Source organism: Rhinoderma darwinii, chromosome 2 (assembly GCF_050947455.1).
Source record: "Rhinoderma darwinii isolate aRhiDar2 chromosome 2, aRhiDar2.hap1, whole genome shotgun sequence".
Classification (NCBI taxonomy): Eukaryota; Metazoa; Chordata; class Amphibia; order Anura; family Rhinodermatidae; genus Rhinoderma; species Rhinoderma darwinii.
The window spans coordinates 294,207,200-294,233,061 of record NC_134688.1 but is presented as its reverse complement, the minus strand read 5'-3'; the positions used below and the strand labels follow the sequence as shown (position 1 = coordinate 294,233,061).

At 43.4% G+C, this 25,862-nt stretch overlaps 1 protein-coding gene across 1 annotated transcript in view; it reads right to left on the bottom strand.

Annotated features, from left to right (window-relative positions):
* The window catches only part of LOC142741820 (uromodulin-like), a 43,935-nt gene that overhangs the window by 11,161 nt on the left and 6,912 nt on the right, over window positions 1-25,862 (bottom strand). The window contains exons 3-6 of the mRNA XM_075851149.1: window positions 24,992-25,174; window positions 19,577-19,684; window positions 19,259-19,473; window positions 1,767-1,924 (exon numbers count right to left, since the gene is read on the bottom strand). Coding sequence (XP_075707264.1) covers window positions 1,767-1,924; window positions 19,259-19,473; window positions 19,577-19,684; window positions 24,992-25,174 — 664 coding nt within the window. The remainder of the gene's footprint in view (window positions 1-1,766; window positions 1,925-19,258; window positions 19,474-19,576; window positions 19,685-24,991; window positions 25,175-25,862) is intronic.

Genomic DNA, 25,862 nt, shown 5'->3' with positions numbered 1-25,862 from the left:
ATGCAGCGGGTGTAGCCTTTTAAGCAACACCTCTAATCCCGCCCAATCCCCGCCCATACAAGCCCAGTTGATCCCACAAAGTATCATGCTCCGATAGTGCCTTTGACACAGAATAATGCCTAGAAAAAATGGGGTTGAATCCAGCACGGACAGTTATTTTAAAATGGAAGAACTATTTCCAAGTTTAATGGGCCAGTATGTTTGGCAGGTTAAAATCAGGAATAAAGAGCACGGTGTGACATCCTGATATAGTGGAGAAAAAATTGTGGTAGTGGTAGATAGAGAGCCTACGCGTTTCAGACGCTCCAAGCGTCCTTAGTCATGGCTGAAGCTGGCCCATTAAACTTGGAAATAGTTCTTCCATTTTAAAATAACTGTCCGTGCTGGATTCAACCCCATTTTTTCTAGTCTCGTCTAATGTGTGCCGACACAAGGATCCGTGCATGAACTTTCCTAGAAATACTTCTGCATATCAAGGTGAGCTGGAGGTGCTTCTCTTATCTATCTGTGTATACAGAATAATGCCCTTTAGCTCCCACCATACAATATAATGCCCCATAGCTGCCCCAATAGAGTATAATGCCACCTTAGCTGCCACCATACACTATAATGCCCCCATAGCTGCCCCATACAGTATAATGCCCCTTTAGCTGCCACCATACAGTATAATGCCCCCTTAGCTTCCCCATACAGTATAATGCCCCATAGCTGCCCCCATACAGTATAATGCTGCCATAGCTGACCCCATACAGTATAATACCCACTCAGCTGCCCCTACTGCCAGTGCTCACATATAAAGTTCCAGTGCCCACATAGTGCCACAGTGCCCATGTAGATAGTGCTACACACAGTGCCCATGTAGAAAGCACCAGTATCCCCTGTAGATAGTGACACAGTGCCGATGTAAAGAGGGCCACATCCCCTTGAAGATAGTGCAAGCTCCCTGTAGATAGCACTACCCCCTGTAGATAGTGCCAATGGGACTCCCTCTAGGAGCGGAATCAGAGAACCAGTCAGAGCATCGGCCTCGCTGTGGCTGGGGATTCTGCTCCAGGAGGAGCCTCTGATGTCACTGTCCATATATAGACAATCAGAGGTTCCCTCTAAGAGCAGAATGTCCATACAGAGCGTCGCTAATGCTCTCTGGCCGGGGATTCCACTCCAGGAGGAGCCACTGACGTCACTGTCCATATATAAACAGTGACATCCGGGGTTCCCTCTAGGAGCGGAATGCCCGGCCGGAGCGTCGGCAATGATCTGGCAGGGGATTCGCTCTAGGAGTAGCCCCTGGCTTCACTCTCCATATATGGACAGTGATGTCAGGGGTTCCCTCTAGGATTGGAATCCCCGGCCAGAGCCTAGGCAACTCTCTGACAGGGGATCCCGCTCCAGGAGTAGCCCCTGACGTCACAGTTCATATATGGACAGTGACGTCAAATGTTCCCTCTAGGAGCAAAATCCCCAGCCAGAGCATCGGCAACACTTTGGCAGGAGTTTCCGCTCCCCTGCACTCCGCGCCTGGGGAGTCTTCTGTACTAATGCTGAAGCATGGAGCTGACGGTTCCCTTCTTCAGCATTGGGTTCAACTGTGTCTGTGTCCTGAGTACGTGGATACAGTTGACAACGGGATATACGACCGGCCGCCCGTGATACGGGACTGTTCCGCTAAATCCGGTACGGTTGGGAGGTATGCAATAAGTTTTCATATTATACTAATTAAATTCTATAGCTATTACTATGATTAAGTGTCAGGTAGGTATACATACATCATAACTGGTTTGAACACTGTGTATAGTGAAGTCTGCATGGTAATATTGTAGGAGCAGGAGAACTGAATGCTAATGTTCCCTGTAGTGATAATTCCATTGGTGATCAGTCCAGGAATATTAATGTAATTTGTAAAACTTACATGGGACAAATTTTTCTGCAAGTAAAAGAAAAAAGAAACAGAAGATGAAAATTTACATTATTCAGTAAATAGGAAACTTTCCTGTAAAGTTTTACATTTCTAGAAGTAGTTTACTAATCAGAAAAATAAATGTGGACCTCAAGGCAGATAAATTACATTGCCAATATACACTAGATGACAAAAAGTGTGTGGCCAAATTCCTAATTTTTGCTTTCAGGTGTTTCAGCCACATCCATTGCAAACAGGTTCAGAAAATCAGGCACAAAGCCATGTAATCTCTATAGACAAACATTTATATTAGGGTTTATTCAGACGAACAGGATATACGTCCGTGCAACGCGCGTGATTTTCACGCGCGTCGCACAGACCTACACCGTGTTCCAAATTATTATGCACATTGGATTTAAGTGTCATAAAAATTTAATTATTGGTTTTTCAATTAAACTCATGGATGGTATTGTGTCTTAGGGCTCTTTGGATCATTGTAATCAATCTCAGACACCTGTGATAATTAGTTTGCCAGGTGTGCCCAATCAAAGGAAAACTACTTAAGAAGGACGTTCCACGTTATTAAGCAGGCCACAGGTTTCAAGCAATATGGGAAAGAAAAAGGATCTCTCTGCAGCCGAAAAGCATGAAATAGTGCAATACCTTGGACAAGGTATGAAAACATTGGATATTTCAAGAAAACGTAGGCGAGATCATCGTACTGTGAAAAGATTTGTGGCTGATTCAGAGCACAGACGGGTTAGTTCAGATAAAGGCATAATGAGGAAGGTTTCTGCCAGACAAATTAATAGGATTAGGAGAGCAGCTGCTAAAATGCCATCGCAAAGCAGCAAACAGGTATTTGAAGCCACTGGTGCCTCTGGAGTCTTGCGAACCTCAAGGTGTAGGATCCTGCAGAGGTTTGCAAGTGTGCATAAAGCTATTATTCGGCTACCCCTAAACAATGCTCACAAGCAGAAACGGTTGCAGTGGGCTCAGAAATACATGAATACTAATTTTCAAACCGTGTTGTTTAATGATGAGTGCCGTGCAACCCTGGATGGTCGAGATGGATGGAGTAGTGGATGGTTGGTGAATGGCCACCATGTCCCAACAAGGCTGCGACATCAGCAAGGAGGTGGCGGAGTCATGTTTTGGGCTGGAATCATGGGGAGAGAGCTGGTAGGCCCCTTTAGGGTCCCTGACGGTGTGAAAATGACCTCTGCAAAGTACGTAGAGTTTATGTCTGACAACTTTCTTCCGTGGTACAAAAAGAAGAACCGCGCCTTCCGTAGCAAAATTATCTGAATGCATGACAATGCACCATTTCATGCTGCAAAGAATATCTCTGTGTCATTGGCTGCTATGGGCATAAAAGGAGAGAAACTCATGGTGTGGCCCCCATGTTCCCCTGACCTCAACCCTATTGAGGACCTTTGGAGCATCCTCAAGCAAAATATCTATGAGGGTGGGAGGCAGTTCACATTAAAACAGAAGCTCTGGAAGGTTATTCTGACATCCTGCAAAGATATTCAAGCAGAAACTGTCCAAATACTCACAAATTCAATGGATGCAAGAATTGTGAAGGTGATATCAAAGAAGGGGTCCTATGTTAACATGTAACTTGGCCTGATAAGTTTTTTTTGATTGAAAGAGCTTTTGATTTCTGTAAATATGACCTCCTGATGCTGCAAATTCAACAAATGACCATTTTAGTTCTCTTTACAACCTTTAAAATGTTTTGATCTCTGTTGTGCATAATAATGTGAAACAGTGCATATTGAGTTTTTTACGTCTAAAAAAAAAACTGTTATCATTAGGAGATTTGTTCAATAAAATTTGCATTATACTCCAACGGTTGATGGTTCGAAGATTATACTGACTGTCATTTGCATCGACTATTTAGGAAAATCAGTGAAAAATAACATTTGCATAATAATTTGGAACGCGGTGTATATTAGTCTATGGGGCCGTGCAGACATGTGCGTGATTTTTACGCAGCGTTGGTCCGCTGCGTAAAAGTCACGACATGTCCGTTCTTTGAGCGTTTTTCGCGCATCACGCACCCATTGAAGTCAATAAGTGCGTGAAAACCACGCATGCCACACGGAAGCACTTCCGTGGGACAAGCGTGATTCGCGCAACAGCTGTGAAAAGAATGAATGAAAACAGAAAAACACCATGTGCTTTTCTGTTTACAAACATCCAAATGGAGTGCCATAATGATGGCAGCTGCGCGAAAAGCACGCAGCCGCGCATCATATGCTGCTGCCACACGGAGCTGTTAAGTGCCTTTTTCGCAGGCAAAACGCCGCGTTTTTTGCGTGCGCAAAAAGCACACACTCGTGTGAATCCAGCCTCAGTAGACAACGCTGCAAAATCATGCAGAGACACAACGAAAGTAATGGCATGTGCAAGTACAAACCATTATTTGTGAATAATAAATTGCTTGTCCACAGGTAGCGGATTTGCTGTTTTTTTTCCGTCCGGAATTGTCGCCTGAAAAAATGCAACAGAATACAGAAGCAGCAAAGTGAATGAGATTGAACAAATCTCATCCACAAGCTGCGTAAATACAGAGCGAAAAAACGCTCAGAAATGGACCTGCGGTTCGGAATTTTATTCCGCAGCATGTCAATGGCATTTGCATAAACGCTGCATATTTGCTGTGGGTTTTCCCCATTGGATTCAAAGGGAGGTAAAACTCGCAACAAATAGCAGTTGTTGCTTTTTTTGTGGCAGGTTCGCAGGGAATCGGCCGCAAAAAAAACGCAACTCTGGAAAAAAAAACAACTATACTTACCTAGGATTCTGTGTTTCTTCCTCCAGGCTGGCCTTACAGGCTGTAACGGCAGTCATATGGGATGAAACATCATCCCAGAAGGCTGGCTTGCTGGCAGTCCGGTTATTGCAGCAGTTTTCCACAGCAGATTGGTGCGGTTATTGGTCCGGAATTCCCTGTGGCGCACAGGGCGGATATGCTGCGTGCTTTTACACAGCGTATCTGCCCCGTGTGAACCCGGCCTAAAGAGGCTGCAGCCCTCATACAAGTGCTGCTGCCCCTTCACACAGCTGTTAGTAGACGGGAATGCCTAGAGTCAGACCCCCACCGATCAAATGGGTTATCCAATGGATAAGTTAAATTTTGGATAACCTCTTTAAGGCCAAAAATGGTGGAATCATTAAGGGGTTAATGCCTAGGCATTTAGAATGGCATGTGCAACAAGATTGTATAGTTGTCCACATATTTTTGGCCAGGTAGTGGTGTACATTTTTAATGGGTGCCAAGGTTGAAAATGCTGTAATTCAGGTCGTATAAAAGGTGTATATACTTTCCATAAGCGTAAAAGCAGCTTGGAACATTCTATATTGATGTTCTGACGATACTGATACATTTTGCAGAGTGGACAATAGCAAGGGTATCTTCAGACGTTGCAGTAGAGGTAATGTTAAAACAGCATTCAAAACCAGCATGCGTTTTTACCATGATTTGGTGCATTTTGCGATGCAATAAAAAGTTAAACCACATCGAAAAATGCAGCAAATCGCAGTAAAAATGCATGTGGTATTCGGATGTGTTTTTTCATTGCAGTTCTAACCGCTCTTAAACCAATACGTGTGAATGGACCTTTAGGGCATGCCCACACGTGGCGGATTTCCTCCACAACTGTCCGCATCAATGCCGCACAGAATCTGCGTTGCAGATTCTGCGGCGGATCTGCCCAAAATGTGCAGTAAATTGATGCGGACTAGCTGCTGCGGACTGCGGTAAAAGTGCTTCCCTTCTCTCTATCAGTGCAGGATAGAGAGAAGGGACAGCACTTTCCCTAGTGAAAGTAAACAAATTTAATACTTACCGGCCGTTGTCTTGGTGACGCGTCCCTCTTTCGGCATCCAGCCCGACCTCCCTGGATGACGCGGCAGTCCTTGTGACCGCTGCAGCCTGTGATTGACTGCAGCCGTCACTTAGACTGAAACGTCATCCTGGGAAGCCGGACTGGAGACAGAAGCAGGGAGTTCTCGGTAAGTATGAACTTCTATTTTTTTTACAGGTTGCTGTATATTGGGATCGGTAGTCACTGTCCAGGGTGCAGAAACAGTTACTGCCGATCGCTTAACTCTTTCAGCACCCTGGACAGTGACTATTTACTGACGTCTCCTAGCAACGCTCCCGTAATTACGGGAGCCCCATTGACTTCCTCAGTCTGGCTGTAGACCTAGAAATACATAGGTCCAGCCAGAATGAAGAAATGTCATGTCAAAAAAGTAAGACTCATCCGCAGCACACATAACATGTGCATGACAGCTGCAGACTTCATTGCGGAACTTAGAATCTCCATTGAAGTCAATGGAGAAATTCCGCCATGAGTCCGCAACCAGTCCGCCACAACTCCGCAACATCCATTGCATGCTGCGGACACCAAATTCCGCACCGCAGCCTATGCTCCGCAGCGGAATTTTCCGCTTCGTCTAAACGAACCCTACTAAATAGAAGTGGAAGTCAATGGAGAAACGGCTCCGCTGCGGATTAACGCTGCGGAGTGTCCGCAGCGGAATTCAAGAGCAATTCCGCCACGTGTGGCTTTGCCCTTAGGCTGGGTTCACACGGTGTGGTCAAAATGCGTTTTAAAACGCGATTTTCCGGAAACCGTGGCAAAACGCATTTTTTGCGACGTGTCAACCAAGCCTATCGCAACATGTGAACCAACCGTTTTTTCAACGAAAAATGCTTTAAATTGCGGTAAAAACTTTTTTGTGCGGTTCTAAACGAAACTCAACTGCAACGTGTGAATGGAAACTTAGGCTGGGTTAACATAGTGCATTTTTGTTGTGTTATCAAACACAGCATTTAAAATTTGCATATATTTTTGTAAAACAAAACATGCATTTTTCAAAGTGTTTTCAAGCACAGCATACAGAAATGCATCTGAAAAAAAACCGCATGGGTTTTTTAACCGTTTCAGCTGTAGGTGCTTTTCACGCGTGTCGTACGCATCTATATAAGGGCGGGTTCACACATGGCGGAATTGCACTTAAATTCCGCTGCGGACACTCCGCAGCGTTAATCCGCAGCGGAGCCGTTTCTACATTGACTTTCACTTTAATTTAGCAGTGTTCGTTTACACGATGCGTACAATTCCGCTGCGGAGCATAGGCTGCGGAGCGGAATTTGGTGTCCGCAGCATGCTCTGTCTGTTGCGGAGCAGTGGCGGACTCATGGCGGAATTTCTCCATTGACTTCAATGGAGATTCAAAGTTCCGCAATGAAGTCCGCAGCTGTCATGCACATGTCATGTGTGCTGCGGATGCGTCTTGCTTTTTTTACTTGACATTTCTTCATTCTGGCTGGACCTATGTATTTCTAGGTCTACAGCCAGACTGAGGAAGTCAATGGGGCTCCCGTAATGACGGGAGCGTTGCTAGGAGACGTCAGTAAATAGTCACTGTCCAGGGTGCTGAAAGAGTTAAGCGATCGGCAGTAACTGTTTCTGCACCCGGGACAGTGACTACCGATCCCAATATACATGTATCTGTAAAAAAAAATGAAGTTCGTACTTACCGAGAACTCCCTGTTTCTGTCTCCAGTCCGGCCTCCCAGGATGACGTTTCAGTGTAAGTGACGGCTGCAGCCAATCACAGGCCAAGCACAGGCTGCAGCGGTCACATGGACTGGCGCGTCATCCAGGGAGGTCGGGCTGGATGCCGAAGGAGGGACGCGTCATAAAGACAACGGGCGGTAAGTATGAATTTCTTTTACTTTCACTAGGGAAAGTGCTGTCCCTTCTCTCTATCCTGCACTGATAGGGAGAAGGGAAGCACTTTTCCCGCAGTCCGCAGCAGCTAGTCCGCATCAATTTTCTGCACATTTTGTGCAGATCCGCAGCCGTAATCCGCAACCCGGATTAGGTGCGGCATTGATGCGGACAGTTGCGGAGGAATTCCGCCATGTGTGGTCATGCCCTTAGTCTATGGGGGCATGCAGACAGTCCGTGAGTTTTACTCAGCGTGAGTGCGCTGAAAAAAACTCACAACATGTCCTTTCTTTGTGCGCTGTCCCCGCATCACGCACCCATTGAAGTCTATGGGTGCGTGAAAACCATGCATGCCGCACGGAACTGCGTGATTCGCGCAACAGCTGTCAAACTCTGAATGTAAACAGAAAAGCACCACGTGCTTTTCTGTTTACAAACATCCAAACAGGGTGTCATAATGATGGCGGCTGCGCGAAAATCACGCAGCTGCGCATCATACACTGATGACACACACAGCAGTTAAGTGCCTTTTGCGCACGCAATACGCCGCGATTTTTGCGTGCGCAAAACGCACACGCTCGTGTAAATCAGGCCGTAATGTGGTTTTGAATTTAAGGCTGGGTTCACACACCCTATTTACGGATGTAATTCGGGTGTTTTAGCCCCGAATTACGTCCGAAAATACGGCTCCAAAGCGGCAGCAAACATCTGCCCATTCATTTGAATGGGTTTTACGATGTTCTGTGCCGACGGTCATTTTTTTTCAAGTACCTGTCACTTCTTTAGACGTAATTGGAGCCGTTTTCCATTGACTCCATGGAAAAACAGCTCCAATTACGTCCGTAATGGACGCAGCAAAAAGCGCCTGCACATGCCATTACGTCTGAAATTCCGGAGCTGTTTTCTCCTGAAAACAGCTCCATAATTTCAGACGTAACGGAGGCTGCCGTGTGAACATACCCTAATAGTTCTAGGCTTACCACTTTGAAAAACGCATGGGTATTTAAAAACGCATGCGTTTTTTAGATGCATTTTTTAGGCTGCATTTGTAAATGCAACAAAAACGCACTGCTAGGACACAAATACTCTCAGGGATGCAACATTTTCAACAGGTTCCCTACGTAGCTGACAAAAGTTTGAAAATATTTCAAATAAGCCATATCTTAATATACAACTAAAATAAATATTTTGGGGATGTAATACTTTATATCCTATAAAAATGAGAAGATTCCCCTTAGGGTATGTTCACACGCAGTGTTTTCAACGTAATACGGGAGTTTTACGCCTCAAATTACGCCTGAAAAAACGCCCCTAATATGCCTACAAACATCTGCCCATTGCGTTCAATGGGTTTTACGGTGTTCTGTTCCCACGAGCCTAAGGGTATGTTCACACGAGGGCGTCCGTTACGGCTGAAATTACGGGGATGTTTCAGCCTGAAAACATCCCCGTAATTTCAGCCGTAACGGCATGTGCAGGCGCTTGAACGCCGCGTCCATTACGGCCGTAATTAGCGCTGCTATTCATTGGAGTCAATGAATAACGGCTCCAATTACGGCCAAAGAAGTGACAGGTCACTTCTTTGACGTGGGCGTCTAGTTACGCGCCGTCATTTGACTGCGGCGCGTAAATATACGCCTCGTGTGAACAGACAAACGTCTGCCCATTGCTTTCAATGGGCAGATGTTTGTCAGCGCTATTGAGGCGCTATTTTCAGACGTAATTCGGGGCAGAAACGCCCGAATTACGTCCGTAAATAGGCCGTGTGAACATACCCTTAATTTTACGCGTCGCTGTCAAAATACGGCGTGTAAAATGACGGCTCGTAAAAAGAAGTGCAGGACAGTTCTTGGGACGTTTTTGGAGGCGTTTTTCATTGACTCCATTGAAAAACAGCTCCAAAAACGGCCGTAAAATTCGCAGCGAAAAACGTGAGTTGCTACAAGAACGTCTGAAAATCTGTTTTTGCCTGAAAACAGCTCCGTATTTTCAGACGTTTTTAGTCACTGCGTGTGAACATACGCTTAAGCCAATGATCAGATTTGATTTTGAGTTAAATTGCTCCAGTAACACCATATCACACTGTGATGTGACTATCAACGACTATACAATGCCCAGGTACTACCCAAATACAGTATTTAATCATGCTATTTAGTGTTCAGTTTATACCCATAGTAAGTGATTAATAATGTCACCATACAGTGCTCAATTCTCCCAATTAATTACCATTTAATACCCCAATACACAAACACTGTGGGCCGCATGTACTAAGACTGACGTTACATAGTATTAGTCAGTATTCCATAGGAGTAAGATGCAAGTACTAAATTAAGAGGAGCACAACTCTTAATAAATTAGTCGCATCTTTTGTTGTCCGTGCCCCCGACTATGAAATCTGAGTTGCCGTAGATCTTGGCTAGAATTTAAGCCATTTTATGGCGTAAAATGTAATAAGCCCCCTTTTTGGAAAAAAGGCTGGGCGCGGCGTAAAAGTGCTAAAAGTTGAAAATGTTAGCACAAAACAGCCGTGCGCCTAATTTTGCAACTTTTTCACTCCACGAAAATGGCACTAATCATCTAATAAGAGCCAACACACACACACACACACACACAGACGACGCATATGCTACACACATACCTATATACCAACGACGCATACAATAAACTAATAAACACTGCACATAAATGTATACAATACAAACGTACATATACATACAGGCATCACACATACACTACATACATATGCAATCACCCCGCGTACTCTACACAAATACATGTACACACCACAATTACACTACACAATTTCATAAACACACTACATACTGTAAATATCAAGTATATCACACTATATAAATATCAAATATAAACATGGCTATGAGAGAGAGGCATAGCAGAATAGATGGATTGACGGGGTCAAAGCACGAGAGTATAGGTAGTGTTTAGATATAAAATAGGTTTTGTAGATTCAGGTCCAATGCACACGCCCGTAATTATGGCCCATAATACTTCTATTGTTCACGGGTACCTTCCCGTTTGCGTACAGGAAAGGTGCCCGGGCAGTTGAAAAACATAGAACATGTCCTATTTCAGGCCGTAATTTGGGCACGGGCAGACCAATAGAAGTCTATGGGGCTCCCGTAATTACGGGTGGCTACGTGTGTGCACCCGTGATTACGGGAGCGTTGCTAGGCGACGTCAGGGGATTTCCATTTTTTAATAAAGAGAAGCAGAGAAAATGGCGTCTGAGCGATCATGTGACCCTTGTAAGGGGTTTGGACACGATTGTGATATCATTTCCAGCCCCCCTTTTTTTACGGGTTCGTAAATACTGGTGAATACGTATGACAACGGACCCGTATTTACCCGTAAATACGGGTTAAATACGGGTGAAAAACGTGTGACCCGTATTTACGGCCAGTATTTATGGGAGGGAAAAAATACGGTCGTGTGCATGGGGCCTTAGTGCATGTTCTTGATATAGGGGTGTTAAAGCTTTAAGAAGAAGCATGATGGGGTCAGGAAAAGTTGACATGACTCATGTGGGTAGGGGAAGGATTTGTTTATATTTATAAGGTTTATAAAGGGGACTATTGAGGAAGAGAGTCAGCACTTAGTGTAGGGGACCCCAAAAAGTTTACTCCCACCCACCACCATCCCTTTTTTTTAGGTTTTTATGGATTTAGCTTTGATGTTTTTTCTTTACAGGCCTTGATGATGTCTGAAGTTTATGCAGCTCTTGGTATGGCAGGTAAAGGGGCTTTGGAGGCAATTATTTGCAGTCAATTTCACTATGGCAATGTTGTGTAAAAACAGATAAAAACCGCATTGCAAACCACGGCAATTTGCAGTAATACCAAGTGCGTTTTTGCTGCAATTTTTTTTACCACGCGGCCAAAAACAACTCATCTAAATGCACCCGGAATTGCTGTGGAAAGTCCGCAGAGGAATTCTCCAGCGGCCGTTGTTTACACTTGTTTCTATACATTTTTAGGCACGTTAGTTCAGACGTTTCGGAAAACTCTGCTGCGGACCATAGGCTGCGGTGCAGAATTTTCAGTCCGCAGTATGCACTGTCTGTTGCGGAGAAGAAGCGGAATTTCACTGCGTATTTCAGCCTTTGCAATGCAAAAACTGAAATCTGTGGCAAGTCCGCTGTGTTTTCTGCAATGTCTGAATTACCTGTCAAATATGTTAATGTTGGTGCAGATTCGTTGCGTAATTGCCCCAAATCTGCACCAACATCTGCCACGTCTGAACGTGCCCAAAGTGTGTGGTCGTGGCAAAATAGAGCTTTTTGACCGCACAGTGTGGACCCAGCCTGACTCCACTTTTCAATCTATAACAAATCTGTCCCATTGATACAGACAAATGTAGCTCAGAAGACGTTCTGTATATACCCGACCCTAGCAGTGTTTACTTAACAAACATGACTTCATCAATCCATTTCTCATTTAACCCCTATCCGCACCAGGACGTAACTGTCCGTCGTCGCGGGAGGTTACTTCCCGCACGAGGACGTACAGTTACTGAGTTTTTCCCGGTGCACAATGTCGGCGACAGTGTGCACCGGGAACCGGGAGGTCAGCTGTCGCCGACAGCTGACACTCCACTCTTGCCGACCAGCGGTCCTTTGCCGCTGGTTTCGGTGAATTAACCCCCTTAAATTCGGCGATCAGGTGCAATCGCCGAATTTTGGGGGTTTCGAAAATATCGGCAGAAACCGGTCCGAAATCGCGGGGTTTGCCGATAGTTATTATGGCAAACGGAAGCCAAACAATGGCTTCCGGGTCTGCCATGGACGGAAGCCCATCAGGACCAACCTTCAGCTGGTCTTGATAGGCTTCCTGTCAGAGTGACAGGAAGTCAATGTGTCGTTCCCGATGGCACACTGTCGGCGACAGTGTGCATCGGGAACTTGGAGATCAGCTGTCCCCGACAGCTGACACTCCAGTGTTGCCGATCAGTGGCTCATCGCCGCTGATTTCGGCAATTAACCCGTTACATGCGGGGCTCGATTGCGATCTCCGCATGTAGCGGGTTTGTAGCGCATCAGCAACCCCCATGCAATCGTGGGGGCTTCTGATGCTTGTGATGGCACCCAGGGGCCAGACAACGGCCCCCGGGTCTGCCATGTATGTCAGCCTATGAGGATCAGCCTCTGCTGATCCTCGTAGACCAACTGTCAGAGTGACTGTGACGTCACACTGACAGTTGGAATACATTACACTACCAAGGTAGTGTAATGTATTCTAGCAGCGATCAGAGCTGCAGGTCAAAAAAATAAAAGTGTAAAAAGTAAAAAAAAAGTTAATAAACAAAAATATAAAGTGTAAAAAGTAAAAAAAGTTAATAAAAATGTTTTATAAAAGTGTAAAAATAAAAGCTTTTGTTCTCCCATAATAAGTCATTTATTATAGGGAAAAAATGAAAACGTTTAAAAAAAACTACACATATTTGGTATCACCGTGTTCGTAACGACCCAAACTATGAAACTGTAATGTTCATTTTTTCCGCACGGTGAACGCCGCAAACAAAATAAACGGAAAACTGTCAGCATCTCTATTTTTTGGTCACCACCCCTCCCAAGATATAGAATAAAAAATGATTAAAAAGTCACATTTACCCCAAAATGGTACCAATAAAAACTACAACCCGTCCCGCAAAAAACAAGACCTCCCACAGCTTTTTTGATGAAAAAATAAAAAAGTTACGGCTCAGAATTCTATTTTATAGAAACTTAATTTTATTGTGCAAACGATGCAAAACTTAAAAAAAACTATACACATATGGTATCGGCGTAATCGTACTGACCGGCAGAATAAATTAAAATGTAATTTATTGCGAACGGTGAACGCTGTAATAAATAAAGAATTGAAAGCGCCAAAATCGCTGTTTTTTGGTCACCTTAGCTCTAAAAAAGATCCTGAGGGGCCAAAATGCTCACTATACCCCTAGAAAAATTCCTTGAGGGGTGTAGATTCCAAAATAGGGTCACTTTTGGGGGGTTTCCACTGTTTTGGTCCCTCCGGGGCGTTGCAAACCCGACATGGCACTGAAAACCAATCCAGCAAAATCTGCGCTCCAAAGTCCAAAAGGCTCTCCTTCCCTCCTGAGCCCTGCTGTGAGTCCAAACGGCAGTTTACGACCACATATGGGGTATTGCCGTAATCGGGAGAAATTGCTTTACAAATGTTAGGTGGCTTTTTCTCCTTTATTCCTTGTAAAAATGTAAAAAAATTCTATGTTTCCACAGAAAAATAGGTGATTTTCATCTTCACAGACTAATTCCACTAAATTCTGCAAAAAAACGGTGTCAAAATGCTAACTATGCCCCTAGAATAATGCCTTGAAGGGTGTAGTTTCCAAAATGGGGTCACTTTTTGGGGGTTTCGACTGTTTAGGTACCACAAGACCTCCTCAAACCTGACATGGTGCCTAAAATATATTCCTAAAAAAGGGAGGCCCCAAAATCCACTAGGTGCTCCTTTGCTTCTGCGGCCTGTGTTTCAGCCCATTAGGACACTAGGGCCACATGTTGGATATTTCTAAAATCTGCAGAATCGGGGCAATAAATATTGAGTTGCGTTTCTCTGGTAAAACCTTCTGTGTTACAGATTTTTTTTTTATTACAAATGAATTTCGCCCAAAAAAAATGAAATTTGTAAATTTCACCTCTACTTTGCCTTAATTCTTGTGAAACGCCTAAAGGGTTAAAATACTTTCTGAATGTGGTTTTGAATACCTTGAGGGGTGCAGTTTTCAAAATGGGGTGATTTATGGGGACTTTCTAATATATAAGGCCCTCAAAGCCACTTCAGAACTGAACTGGTCCGTGAAAAAATGGCCTATTGAAATTTTATTGAAAATATGAGAAATTGATGCTAAAGTTCTAAGCCTCGTAACGTCCTAGAAAAATAAAAGTACATGAAAAAAAATGATGCAAACATAAAGTAGACATATGGGGGATGTTAAATAGGAACTATTTTATGTGGTATTACTATCTGTTTTACAAGCAAATACATTTAAATTTAGAAAAATGCTAATTTTTGCACTTTTTTGCTAAAATTTGAAGTTTTTCACAAATAAATATTGAATTTATCGACCAAATTTTTTCACTATCATAAAATACAATATGTCACGAGAAAACAATCTCAGAATCGCTTGGATAGGTAAAAGCATTCCGGAGTTATTACCACATAAAGTGACACATGTGAGATTTGCAAAAATCATCTGTGTTCACAAGGCCAAAACAGGCTGTGTCCTAAAGTGGTTAACTCCTTAACGCCGAAGGACGGATATATCCGTCCTCAGCAGCTGCTAGTTCGCGCAGGAGGACGGATATATCCAGTGGCGGATTATCATATGGGCGTTTCGGGCGGCCGCCCGGGGCCCGAGTCTCCCAGGGGGCCCATGGCAGCCCGAACCGCACATCATCTGCTAAATCTATTCAGCGCGCTAGCGCTGCTAAGTGCCGAAGATGAGGAGGAGCAGGGAATTGGCCGGGAAAGGGGTAGGACACGCCTCCCTGACAAGTGCGGGCCGCCGCCATTGAGTAACAGAACAGCGACGGACGGCTGTTCTGTTACTCCAAAGCAGCAGGAGGGAGAAGAGCTGGGCGGGCGGTCACCGGCGCTGAGGTCAGTATAGGCTTATCCTCCTGCCCAACTGGTTCCTGACCGCTGGCTGTATTTTTACGGCCAGCGGTCAGGGACGGGTCCTTAAAACCCGAGCCATAGACTTTCTACGGCTCGGGTTTTAACTTGCTGCCCGCGCGATCGGGCAGCTGAATGTCGGGTCTCCGGCTGTCAGTGACTGCCGGGGACCCTGAGGAGAAGATAGGAGCAGCTTTCGCTGCTTCTGTCTTCTCTGATCTCTTTTACACAGCGCTCAATGAACGCTGTGTAAAGGAATAGAGACAGCAGCAGCGGCGCTGTCTCTATTCCTCCCGGTGATCATGTGACTGGTCACATGATCGCCGGGTGCCGTTAGTGGCAGACTGTTGCTGGGTCTTACTAGACCCAGCACAGCCCTATTAGTGACAATCGTCACTATGAGAGGGCTGATTTCCCCTGTAACTGGGGCTGCTGTGCAGCTCCAGTTACAGTGGAAAAGATGGTGTAAAACAAAGAAAAAAAATATATAAAGTTCCCCAAAGGTCTTTTTTGACCTTTGGGAGACAGACCATAGTAATAAAAAATAATAAAGTAAAGTGCAAAAAAAAATGTAATAATAAATACACATAAAATACCCACCCCAATAAAAACGTCGCCCTCCCCCCCCGCCAATCATTGTTGTAACGCTAGCGCTGACCCAATTACCCTAATATAGACATGTAATATATTAAAATTTACGGTAGACAATGACGATTACAAATAAAAGGTCTATTTTAGGGTAAAACTATGTTATTACCAAAAAAAAAAATAGCTGAAACGTAAAAAAGCTTATTTTTTTACTATTATTTTCAAACTTTATGAATAAAAATTCTAAAATAGCAAAAAAGTTGTGTATAAAAACGCTAAAAAAACGAAACCTGCATTATCTACGGAAAAAACGTCGCAAAAATCACGTCGGTTTTATTTTTTTTTAATAAAAATGTGTGTTTGGGGCAACTTTGTAATTACGTTTTATTAAAAAATATTTTAACTTTTTGAGATACAGCTGCTTTGTATCCTGTATCCGTCAGGTCAGCAGGACTGACGGGATCAGTGAAACGGGCCCTGCGCTAAATTATAATCTTAAATGTGATAGATTTGAGGTGGATCCTGCGTGTCACTGATCCTGTCAGTCCTGCTGACCTGACGGATACAGGATACAAAGCAGCTGTATCTCAAAAAGTAAAAATATTTTTTCATAAATCACACTGATACACACACATACACTATATATATATATATATATATATATAATTATAATATAAAGTTTTTAAATGTGTACATAACCTTGTGGCACTATATACAAGGGGGAGCGCTGTGAGGCACTATATACAAGGGGGAGCGCTGTGAGGCACTATATACAAGAGTGAGCGCTGTGAGGTACTATATACAAGGAGGAGCGCTGTGAGGCACTATATACAAGTGGGAGCGCTGGGAGGCACTATATACAAGGGGGAGCGCTGTGAGGCACTATATACAAGGGGGAGCGCTGTGTGGCACTATATACAAGGGGGAGAGCTGTGTGGCACTATATACAAGGGGGGCTGTGTAGTGCTATCCACAGTGGTATGTGTGTGGCGCTCTTTATAGGGGGGGCTTTTTGGTGCTATTTACAAGAGGGGGAGGGCTGTGTGGCGCTCTCTACAGGGGGGCTGTACGGCACTATCTATAGGGGGCTGTGTGTAACGCTCTCTACGAGGGGGATGTGTGATATATAGAGGGGGCTGTGTATGGCAATATCTATGGGGGTGTGTAATATCTACAGGGGCTGTGTGTGGCACTATGTACAGGGGGCTGTGTGTATGTGGTGTTTTACAGTGTGTGGTATTATTATATTCAGGCACGCAGTGTTTGGTGCTATTATATTTAGGGGCACAGTATGTGGCACCATGATAACTTTATTTTCGTTTATAGGTGTGGAAATGTTGGAAAAGTGAGGAGACGTCTGAGTGGCAAATTCTGCAGAAATGAGTCATGGCCGGGAGAAGTCGTCATGAGCTCTGGACCGGATGGAGAAGAAAAGAGGAAAAAAACTACTAGAATCTGAGACGTCGTCACCTGTGAGTCACTAGATTTAAAAAGAATCTGTCACCTTTCCTGACATGTTTATTATAGGAATCCTTGTATTTCACAAAAAGTCTTTCTGCAGTCCAGGACTGATAGACAATTCCCCTTGTCAGGAGGTTGTGTCCCTGCACAGTGTGATACTCTCAGTATGTAGGGACACCGCGCTGTGACAAGGGAAATCGTAACACTGTTAATGCTTGCCCAAAAAGGTAGTGTTAAAAATAGTTACGGCGCGGCAGGGCGGCGGTGAGGAAGGGGGGCCCAAGTTTGGGTAACAGCCCAGGGCCCATGGTCTACTTAATCCGCCACTGGATATATCCGTCCTGTGATGGCGCGGGTACTGTCACTGTACCCACGTGATCAGCGGCAGGAGCACGGCTTTTATACACAGCCTGGCTCCTGCTGCAACTGCCGGAATTGAAGCGCGCGCCGATTCCGGCAGTTTAACCCATTAAATGCCGCTGTCAATAGTGACAGCGGCATTTAATGTGTTTGACAGAGGGAGGGAGCTTCCTCTGTCACCCGATCGGCGCCCCCGCAAACAAATCGCGGGTCGCCGTCAGGTTTCCATGACAGCCGGGGTCTAACAAAGACCCCCAGGTCTGTCTTCAGCATCTGCCTGTTAGGCGATGCCAGAGGCATGACCTAATAGATTGCCTGTCAGTTTTACACTGACAGGCAATAATGCTTTGGTATACGAAGTATACCAAAGCATTATATATGCGATCGGCACATTGCATAGTGAAGTCCCCTGGTGGGACTAAAAAAAAAAAGTAAAACAGTTAAATAAAGTTTGTGAAAAAAAATAAAATAAAAATTACACTCAAAGTCAAATAAAACTACTTTTTTGGCCCAAAAAGTGGTTTTATTTAGTAAAACGGTCAAAACAAATCACACATACACATATATGGTATCCCCGCGATCGTAACATCTTGACCAATAAAATGAACATATTAATTAAACCGCCGGATGAACGGCGTCCAAAGAAAACGCAAAAAACTACGTCAAAATTCTCTCTTTTCTCCCATTCCCCCCATAAAAAATAAAATAAAAGTTAATCTATAAGTGCTATGTACCCCAAAATAGTACTAATGAAAACTACACATTGTCCCGCAAAAATCAAGCCCACATACAACCACATCGACGGAAAAATAAAAACGTTACGTCTCTTGGAATGCGGCGATGCAAAAACAAGTAATTTTTTTCTAAAAGGCTTTTTATTGTGCAAACGTAGAAAAAACATATAAAACCTTTACATATTTGGTATCCCCGTAATCGTGCCGACCCATAGAATAAAGTTAACATGTTATTTACGCTGCATAGTAAACGGTGTAAATTTATAACGTGAAAATTAATGCTGGAATAGCTGCTTATTTTCAATTCTCTCCTAAAATAAAGTTAATAAAAGTTAATCAATATGTTATAAGCATCTAAAAATGGTACAATTACAAAATACAATTCGTCCCGCAAAAAACAAGCCCTTATACGGCTATGTCGACGGAATAAAAAAAAAGTTACGACTCTTGGAATGCGACCATGAAAAAACAAAAAATAATCCTTGGTCATTAACGTGCAAAATGGCCCTGTCATTAAGGGGTTAAATCGTAATATAAAGCAATAATAATATATTTTATGGGGCATTAAGAGGTAGATGATCAGCTATGAATGGATACATGTACTATATTCTTACAGGGTAGTTTACAGCGTGCCACTAGGGAGACTTCTTCCTTCTAGAGGAGAGCTAATTTGCATACTTTTCTCCCAGGGAGCATTGCCCTAAATGCTCCCTGCCAGCTGGATCCCCGTAAGGAAAATCAGTAAGAAAAGGTTTCAAGACTTAATATAATTTTTTTTTTTTACAGACTCCTGATTCATATCTCTGAGCTTACCGTCATTGTATTTCCGCAGGTACCCTCTGCAGTTTGTACAGTCAATGAATACACATGCTGCCCCTGCAATGTGTCCAGTACAGCTCCTGTGCAGTTGTACTGGGACAGAGTTGAGGCAGCAGGGTTATAGTGTAAGGCCTCCAACAAGTTCTTTTCCACTGATATGGTCATGTTTGCACCTTTACATGACACCGTAGAGCTCACATTATTCACACCTGTAAATATGAAATATGTCGCAAGGGTCATTTGATATGTATTCATACCCAATCTCCTAAATTTTTAGTAACATGCATATAATTAGGTAATAGATCAACTTACTAAGGCCGAGGCTTTGATAGTAGGTTGCATTAGCTGCACAAGCTGGGGTGTTATTTACGTATTGGCACACTTCATCTGCAAGACATGCTGGGGTGCAGTATGGCTCCTCTGACCGGGAAATAAAAACAAACAGGCTTAAAATTTAGGTCTTTATTTCGTTTCGAAAAGTATATACAAAACTATTTATTACATACATGTACTGCAAAACGTTGCAATGCAATGCCCCAAAGAGAACATTGAATAGCAAGTTTATACTAAACGTCACACAGGAACATTTGGTGTGAGTACTCAAACCATGAATTGAGGTATAGAGCATAGAACATGCCAATATAGAGCAGAAGTAGCATAGAAGCTCTGAAATATGGCTGCATTCATACCACAAGTATACATTTATAGTACAAAAAAATTGTATAACAACAATCTTTCTATGGGCCACAAGTATGCCAGTCTTGTCCATTCAGCATATAATGACAGTTTAACATCTGTATACTGTTTTTTGACAGTATTGGAAAGTGTAGCCTGCAGCAATTATACGATGTAAAGTATGTACAATATAGTGTGTTTTATTTATTATTAACGCATACTGTTTCATATGTTTTTTATATACTGTTAAGCATATGTTTTTTCAGGAAAAAAAACTAAACATAAAAAGAACGTACACTACCGTTCAAAAGTTTAGGGTCACTTAGAAATTTCCTTATTTTTGAAAGAAAAGCACAGTTTTTTTCAATGAAGATAACATTAAATTAATCAGAAATACACTCTATACATTGTTAATGTGGTAAATGACTATTCTAGCTGCAAACGTCTGGTTTTTAATATAATATCTACATAGGTGTATAGAGGCCCATTTCCAGCAACCATCACTCCAGTGTTCTAATGGTACATTGTGTTTGCTAACTGTGTTAGAAGGCTAATGGATGATTAGAAAACACTTGAAAACCCTTGTGCAATTATGTTAGCACCGCTGTAAACAGTTTTGCTGTTTAGAGGAGCTATAAAACTGACCTTCATTTGAGCTAGTTGAGAATCTGGAGCATTACATTTGTGGGTTCGATTAAACTCTCAAAATGGCTAGAAAAAGAGAGCTTTCATGTGAAACTCGACAGTCTATTCTTGTTCTTAGAAATGAAGGCTATTCCATGCGAGAAATTGCCAAGAAACTGAAGATTTCCTACAACGGTGTGTACTACTCCCTTCAGAGGACAGCACACACAGGCTCTAACCAGAGTAGAAAGAGAAGTGGGGGGCCTCGCTGCACAACTGAGCAACAAGACAAGTACATTAGAGTCTCTAGTTTGAGAAATAGACACCTCACAGGTGCTCAACTGGCAGCTTCATTAAATAGTACCCGCAAAACACCAGTGTCAATGTCTACAGTGAAGAGGCGACTCCGGGATGCTGGCCTTCAGGGCAGAGTGGCAAAGAAAAAGCCATATCTGAGACTGGCTAATAAAAGGAAAAGATTAATATGGGCAAAAGCACACAGACATTGGACAGAGGAAGATTGGAAAAAAAGTGTTATGGACAGACGAATTGAAGTTTGAGGTGTTTGGATCACACAGAAGAACATTTGTGAGACGGAGAACAACTGAAAAGATGCTGGAAGAGTGCCTGACGCCATCTGTCAAGCATGGTGGAGGTAATGTGATGGTCTGGGGTTGCTTTGGTGCTGGTAAAGTGGGAGATTTGTACAAGGTAAAAGGGATTTTGAATAAGGAAGGCTATCATTTCATTTTGCAACGCCATGCCATACCTTGTGGACAGCGCTTGATTGGAGCCAATTTCATCCTACAACAGGACAATGACCCAAAGCACACCTCCAAATTATGCAAGAACTATTTAGGGAAGAAGCAGGCAGCTGGTATTCTATCTGTAATGGAGTGGCCAGCGCAGTCACCAGATCTCAACCCCATAGAGCTGTTGTGGGAGCAGCTTGACCGTATGGTACGCAAGAAGTGCCCATCAAGCCAATCCAACTTGTGGGAGGGCCTTCTGGAAGCATCGGGTGAAATTTCTCCCGATTACATTAGCAAATTAACAGCTAGAATGCCAGAGGTCTGCAATGCTGTAATTGCTGCAAATGGAGCATTCTTTGACGAAAGCAAAGTTTGAAGGAGAAAATTATTATTTCAAATAAAAATCATTATTTCTAACCTTGTCAATGTCTTGACTATATTTTCTAGTCATTTTGCAACTCATTTGATAAATATAAGTGTGAGTTTTCATGGAAAACACAAAATTGTCTGGGTGACTCCAAACTTTTGAACGGTAGTGTATAGCTCGACTGTGTGGCCCAGACATCTGTGAGACTAGAGCCTTAGGCTTGATTCACATGGAATGGAAATGCTGCTGATTTTATGTATGGAATTTCCGTGTGGAAAATACGCAGCGGATTAAAGTTCCAACCATGTGGATGAAATTTGAACAAATCTCATCCACAAGCTGCTATATATTTTCCGGACAGAAATCAGAACCTGCAGATTTTCATATCCATACTCATTCTGTTATGGATGTTCACAGCGGATTTCACCCTTCTCAATATAGAAGTGGTGAAATCCACAGTAAAATTGCTGCACATGTGCTGGGGAAACACTGGAAAATCTGCTGTTTTGGGCTAGATTCATACAGGACAGAACTCCCCTGTGCAGATTTTGGGGCAAATTTTGCTGCAGATTTCATTTGCAAATTTTGCATGTAACAAGTGCAGAAAAGCTGTAGACATGCTGCGGATAGGCTGCCGAAAATCTGCAGTATATCCAGTCCATGTGAATCCAGTCCTTGTTCACACAGTGCAGATTTGCTGCAGATTTTGCCAGTATTTTTCAAGCCAAAACCAGAAATGGAACCTAAACAGAAGAAATATATAAAGGAAGGCCTTATAGGTTTGCTCTCCTGGATCCAACATTGGTTTTGGCTTAAAAAATTTATACAAAATCTGCAGCAAATCTTCAATGTGTGAAGAAGGCCTAAGGCCACGTTCACACGTGGCAGAATTTTTCCACAGCAAATGTTGGTGCAGATTTGGGGCACTTACGCAACTAATCTGCACCAACATTTGCATATTTGACAGGTAATTCAGATGTTGCAGATATCACAGCGGACTTGCCACAGATTTAAATTTTTGTATTGCAAAGGCTGAAATACGAAGTGAAATTCTGCTGCTTCTCCACAACATAATGTGCATGCTGAAGAGGGAAAATTCAGCACCGCAACCTAAGGCCTCATGCATACGACTGTAGCCATGTGCACGGCCGTGATTTTCGGGTCGGCCGGCTGCGGACTGTCAGCCGCGAGCCGCCCGCATATCGCGGGACATGCACATGGCCGCAGCCATTATTTTCAATGAGCCCAGATCGCAGAAGACGGCCGTAATAATGTGCCGCGTGTGCAGGGGGCCAAAAGTTCCAGCAATTACAACAGGTGTATTTGAACATTTCCAGCAAAAATACCTGTCAGAGAAAAATACTAATAAGTCTAGTGCACTAATAATGGAAACGTAATGTAGAAAAAATAAAAAGAGTGTAGCAATATAACTGAAATGATATGTGCATCTAAGGGCATGACCAGACGTGGCGTATTTCTTCTGCCACTGTCCGCATCAATGCCGCACATAATCTGCGTTGCAGATTCTGTTGCGGCTCTGCCTAAAATGGGCATTAAATTGATGCGGACTAGCCGTTGCGTATTGAGGTGAAAGTACTTACCTCCTCTCTATCAGTGCAGGATAGAGAGAAGGGACAGCCCTTTCCCTAGTAAAAGTAAAAGAAATTCATACTTACCCGGCCGTTGTCTTGGTGACGCGTCCCTCTCTTGACATCCAGCCCGACCTCCCTGGATGACGGGGCAGTACATGTGACCGCTGCAGCCTGTGATTGGCCTGTGATTGGCTGCAGCCGTCACTTGGACTGAAACGTCATCCCGGCAGGCCGGACTGGAGGAAGAAGCAGGGAGTTCTCGGTAAGTAGGAACTTCTATTTTTTTTACAAGTTGATGTATATTGTGATCGGAAGTCACTGTCCAGGGTGCTGAAACAGTTACTGCCGATCGCTTAACTCTTTCAGCTCCCTGGACAGTGACTATTTACTGATGTTGCCTAGCAACGCTCCCGTAATTACGGGTGCACACACACGTAGTCACCCGTAATTACGGGAGCCCCATTGACTTCTATGGGCCTGCCCGTGCTGTTATAACGGCCCGTGATTACGGGCGTTTTTACGTTAGTGTGCATGGGGCCTCAGACCTAGAAATACATAGATCCAGCCAGAATGAAGAAATGTCATGTTCGTAAAACAAATACGCTACGCAGCAGACATAACATCTGCGGACTTCATTGCGGAATTTTGACTCTGCATTGAAGTCAATGGAGAAATTCCGCAATGAGTCCGCAACAAGTCCGCTACACGTCCGCAACAACCAGTGTATGCTGCGGACACCAAATTCCGCACCGCAGCCTATGCTCCGCAGCGGAGTTTTCCGCAAAGTGTAAACGAACCCCACTAAAAAGCTGTGGAAAGCAATGGAGAAACGTGTACGCTGCGGATTTCCACAGCGGACTGTCAGCAGCGGAATTCCAGAGCAATTCCGCCACGTCTGGTCATGCCCTAAAACAGATCAACCTTTAGGCCAGGATCACACACACAGTTTTGGTGCAGTTTATGTGGCAGTTTTTGGCACAGTTGTTTAAAACAAAAGAAAGGAGATAAATTTCTTTATACTTTTCCTTCATTTTAGATCCACTCCTGTCTTTGGCTTAAAAAACAAAGCCAAAATCTGCATCAAAACTGTGTGTGTGATCCTGGCCTTAGGGTATGTGCACACGTGACGGAAAAATGCAGCAAACCCGCCTGCAGATTTCTTCAGATAAAAATCTGCAACATATACTGACATCATGTAGATGAGTTTCGTTCAAATCTCATCCATTTGTCTGTAATCCGCTGCAGATTTTCTGTGCTTAAATCCACATGGAAAATCCGCAGGATTTTCTGCTACATGTAGACCTGGCCTTAGAAATACTATTCTATGATGTAAGCATGTCTGAAATAGCAATCCTACATCTTTTTCTAAATATGAAATGTCACATGCACTTCAGAAATTGTTTAGGTTGTGATTATTTCTAGGACAAGTTTTCTTCTTTTTCCCTTTGCAGTTTTTTTTTGCAATTTTGAAGCCACAATCAGGAGTAGATTAAAGAAAAGAGGATAAGTAGAATCTTTCCTAGAAATACTTGCCCTACCTTTATGATCCCCTCCTGGTTGTGGCTTTAAAAGCGGAATAAAGAAAAAAAAACTGCACCAAAACTGCACTGTGTGTATGAGGCCTAACACTACATGTTGGGTCACAAGTTTCCTGAGCACTAATTTGTAATCTTAGTTACATCTTGAAATGTTGTTTCTATATAATTAAATATCTCACCTATACAGCAGGCTAGATCTGGATACCAGGAGAGGTTTGGGAGGCAGCAGCTGGTGGAGTTCATTGGACATGTTTGAGGGTCAGGAAGGCAGGATGATAGGGATGTGGCACACTTGCAGCCTGAACTTGGCGTACAGGAACCATTGCATGTGACACATAACGCTGGATTTCCATTTATGCCAACTGATAGAAAAAATAACACAGCAGTTTAAGAAAATTGTAAATTAATGAAGTTATACACACCTAACCCCACTTGAAAAACCATTTTTCTGTCACCTAAAAATCCATAAAATGCCCTGCACAATGCTGCTTTGCATTTACCCGTCAGATTCCCATGTCTGCATGTTCTGAGGCCTTCTTCTCCTGTGTTGGTGACCACATAACAGGTACAACATCTGTGGTCACTGGTAGTGGCTGTGGAAGTACTTACTATATAAACACCTGGAGAACTACAGTATATACTCCGTTATGATATTGTCATTGTGTAATGTGATTGACCCTTGTCAGGTTTGAGTCTTTCCTGTGCTGACTTCGCTCATGACAGCGCTGCTCGGGAATGAGGCCTTTAGGGTATGTTCACACTCAGAGTTTTCAGGTGTATTTCGGGGCATAAACGCCCCGACATAGAAAACCCTAGCTAAATGCCTACAAACATCTGCCCATAGAATTCAATGTCAAAAACGGCGTTCGGTTCAGACAGGATGTTTTTTACGCCACTGTTTGTAAAAAGAAGGAGCATGTTGCTTCTTGAGCCGTTTTTGGAGCTGTTTTTCATTGTGTCAATGGAAAAACAGCTCCAAAAACACGTTTGGCTACAAAAACGTATGAAAATCAGAGGCTGTTTTCTCTTAAAAACAGCTCCCTCATTTTC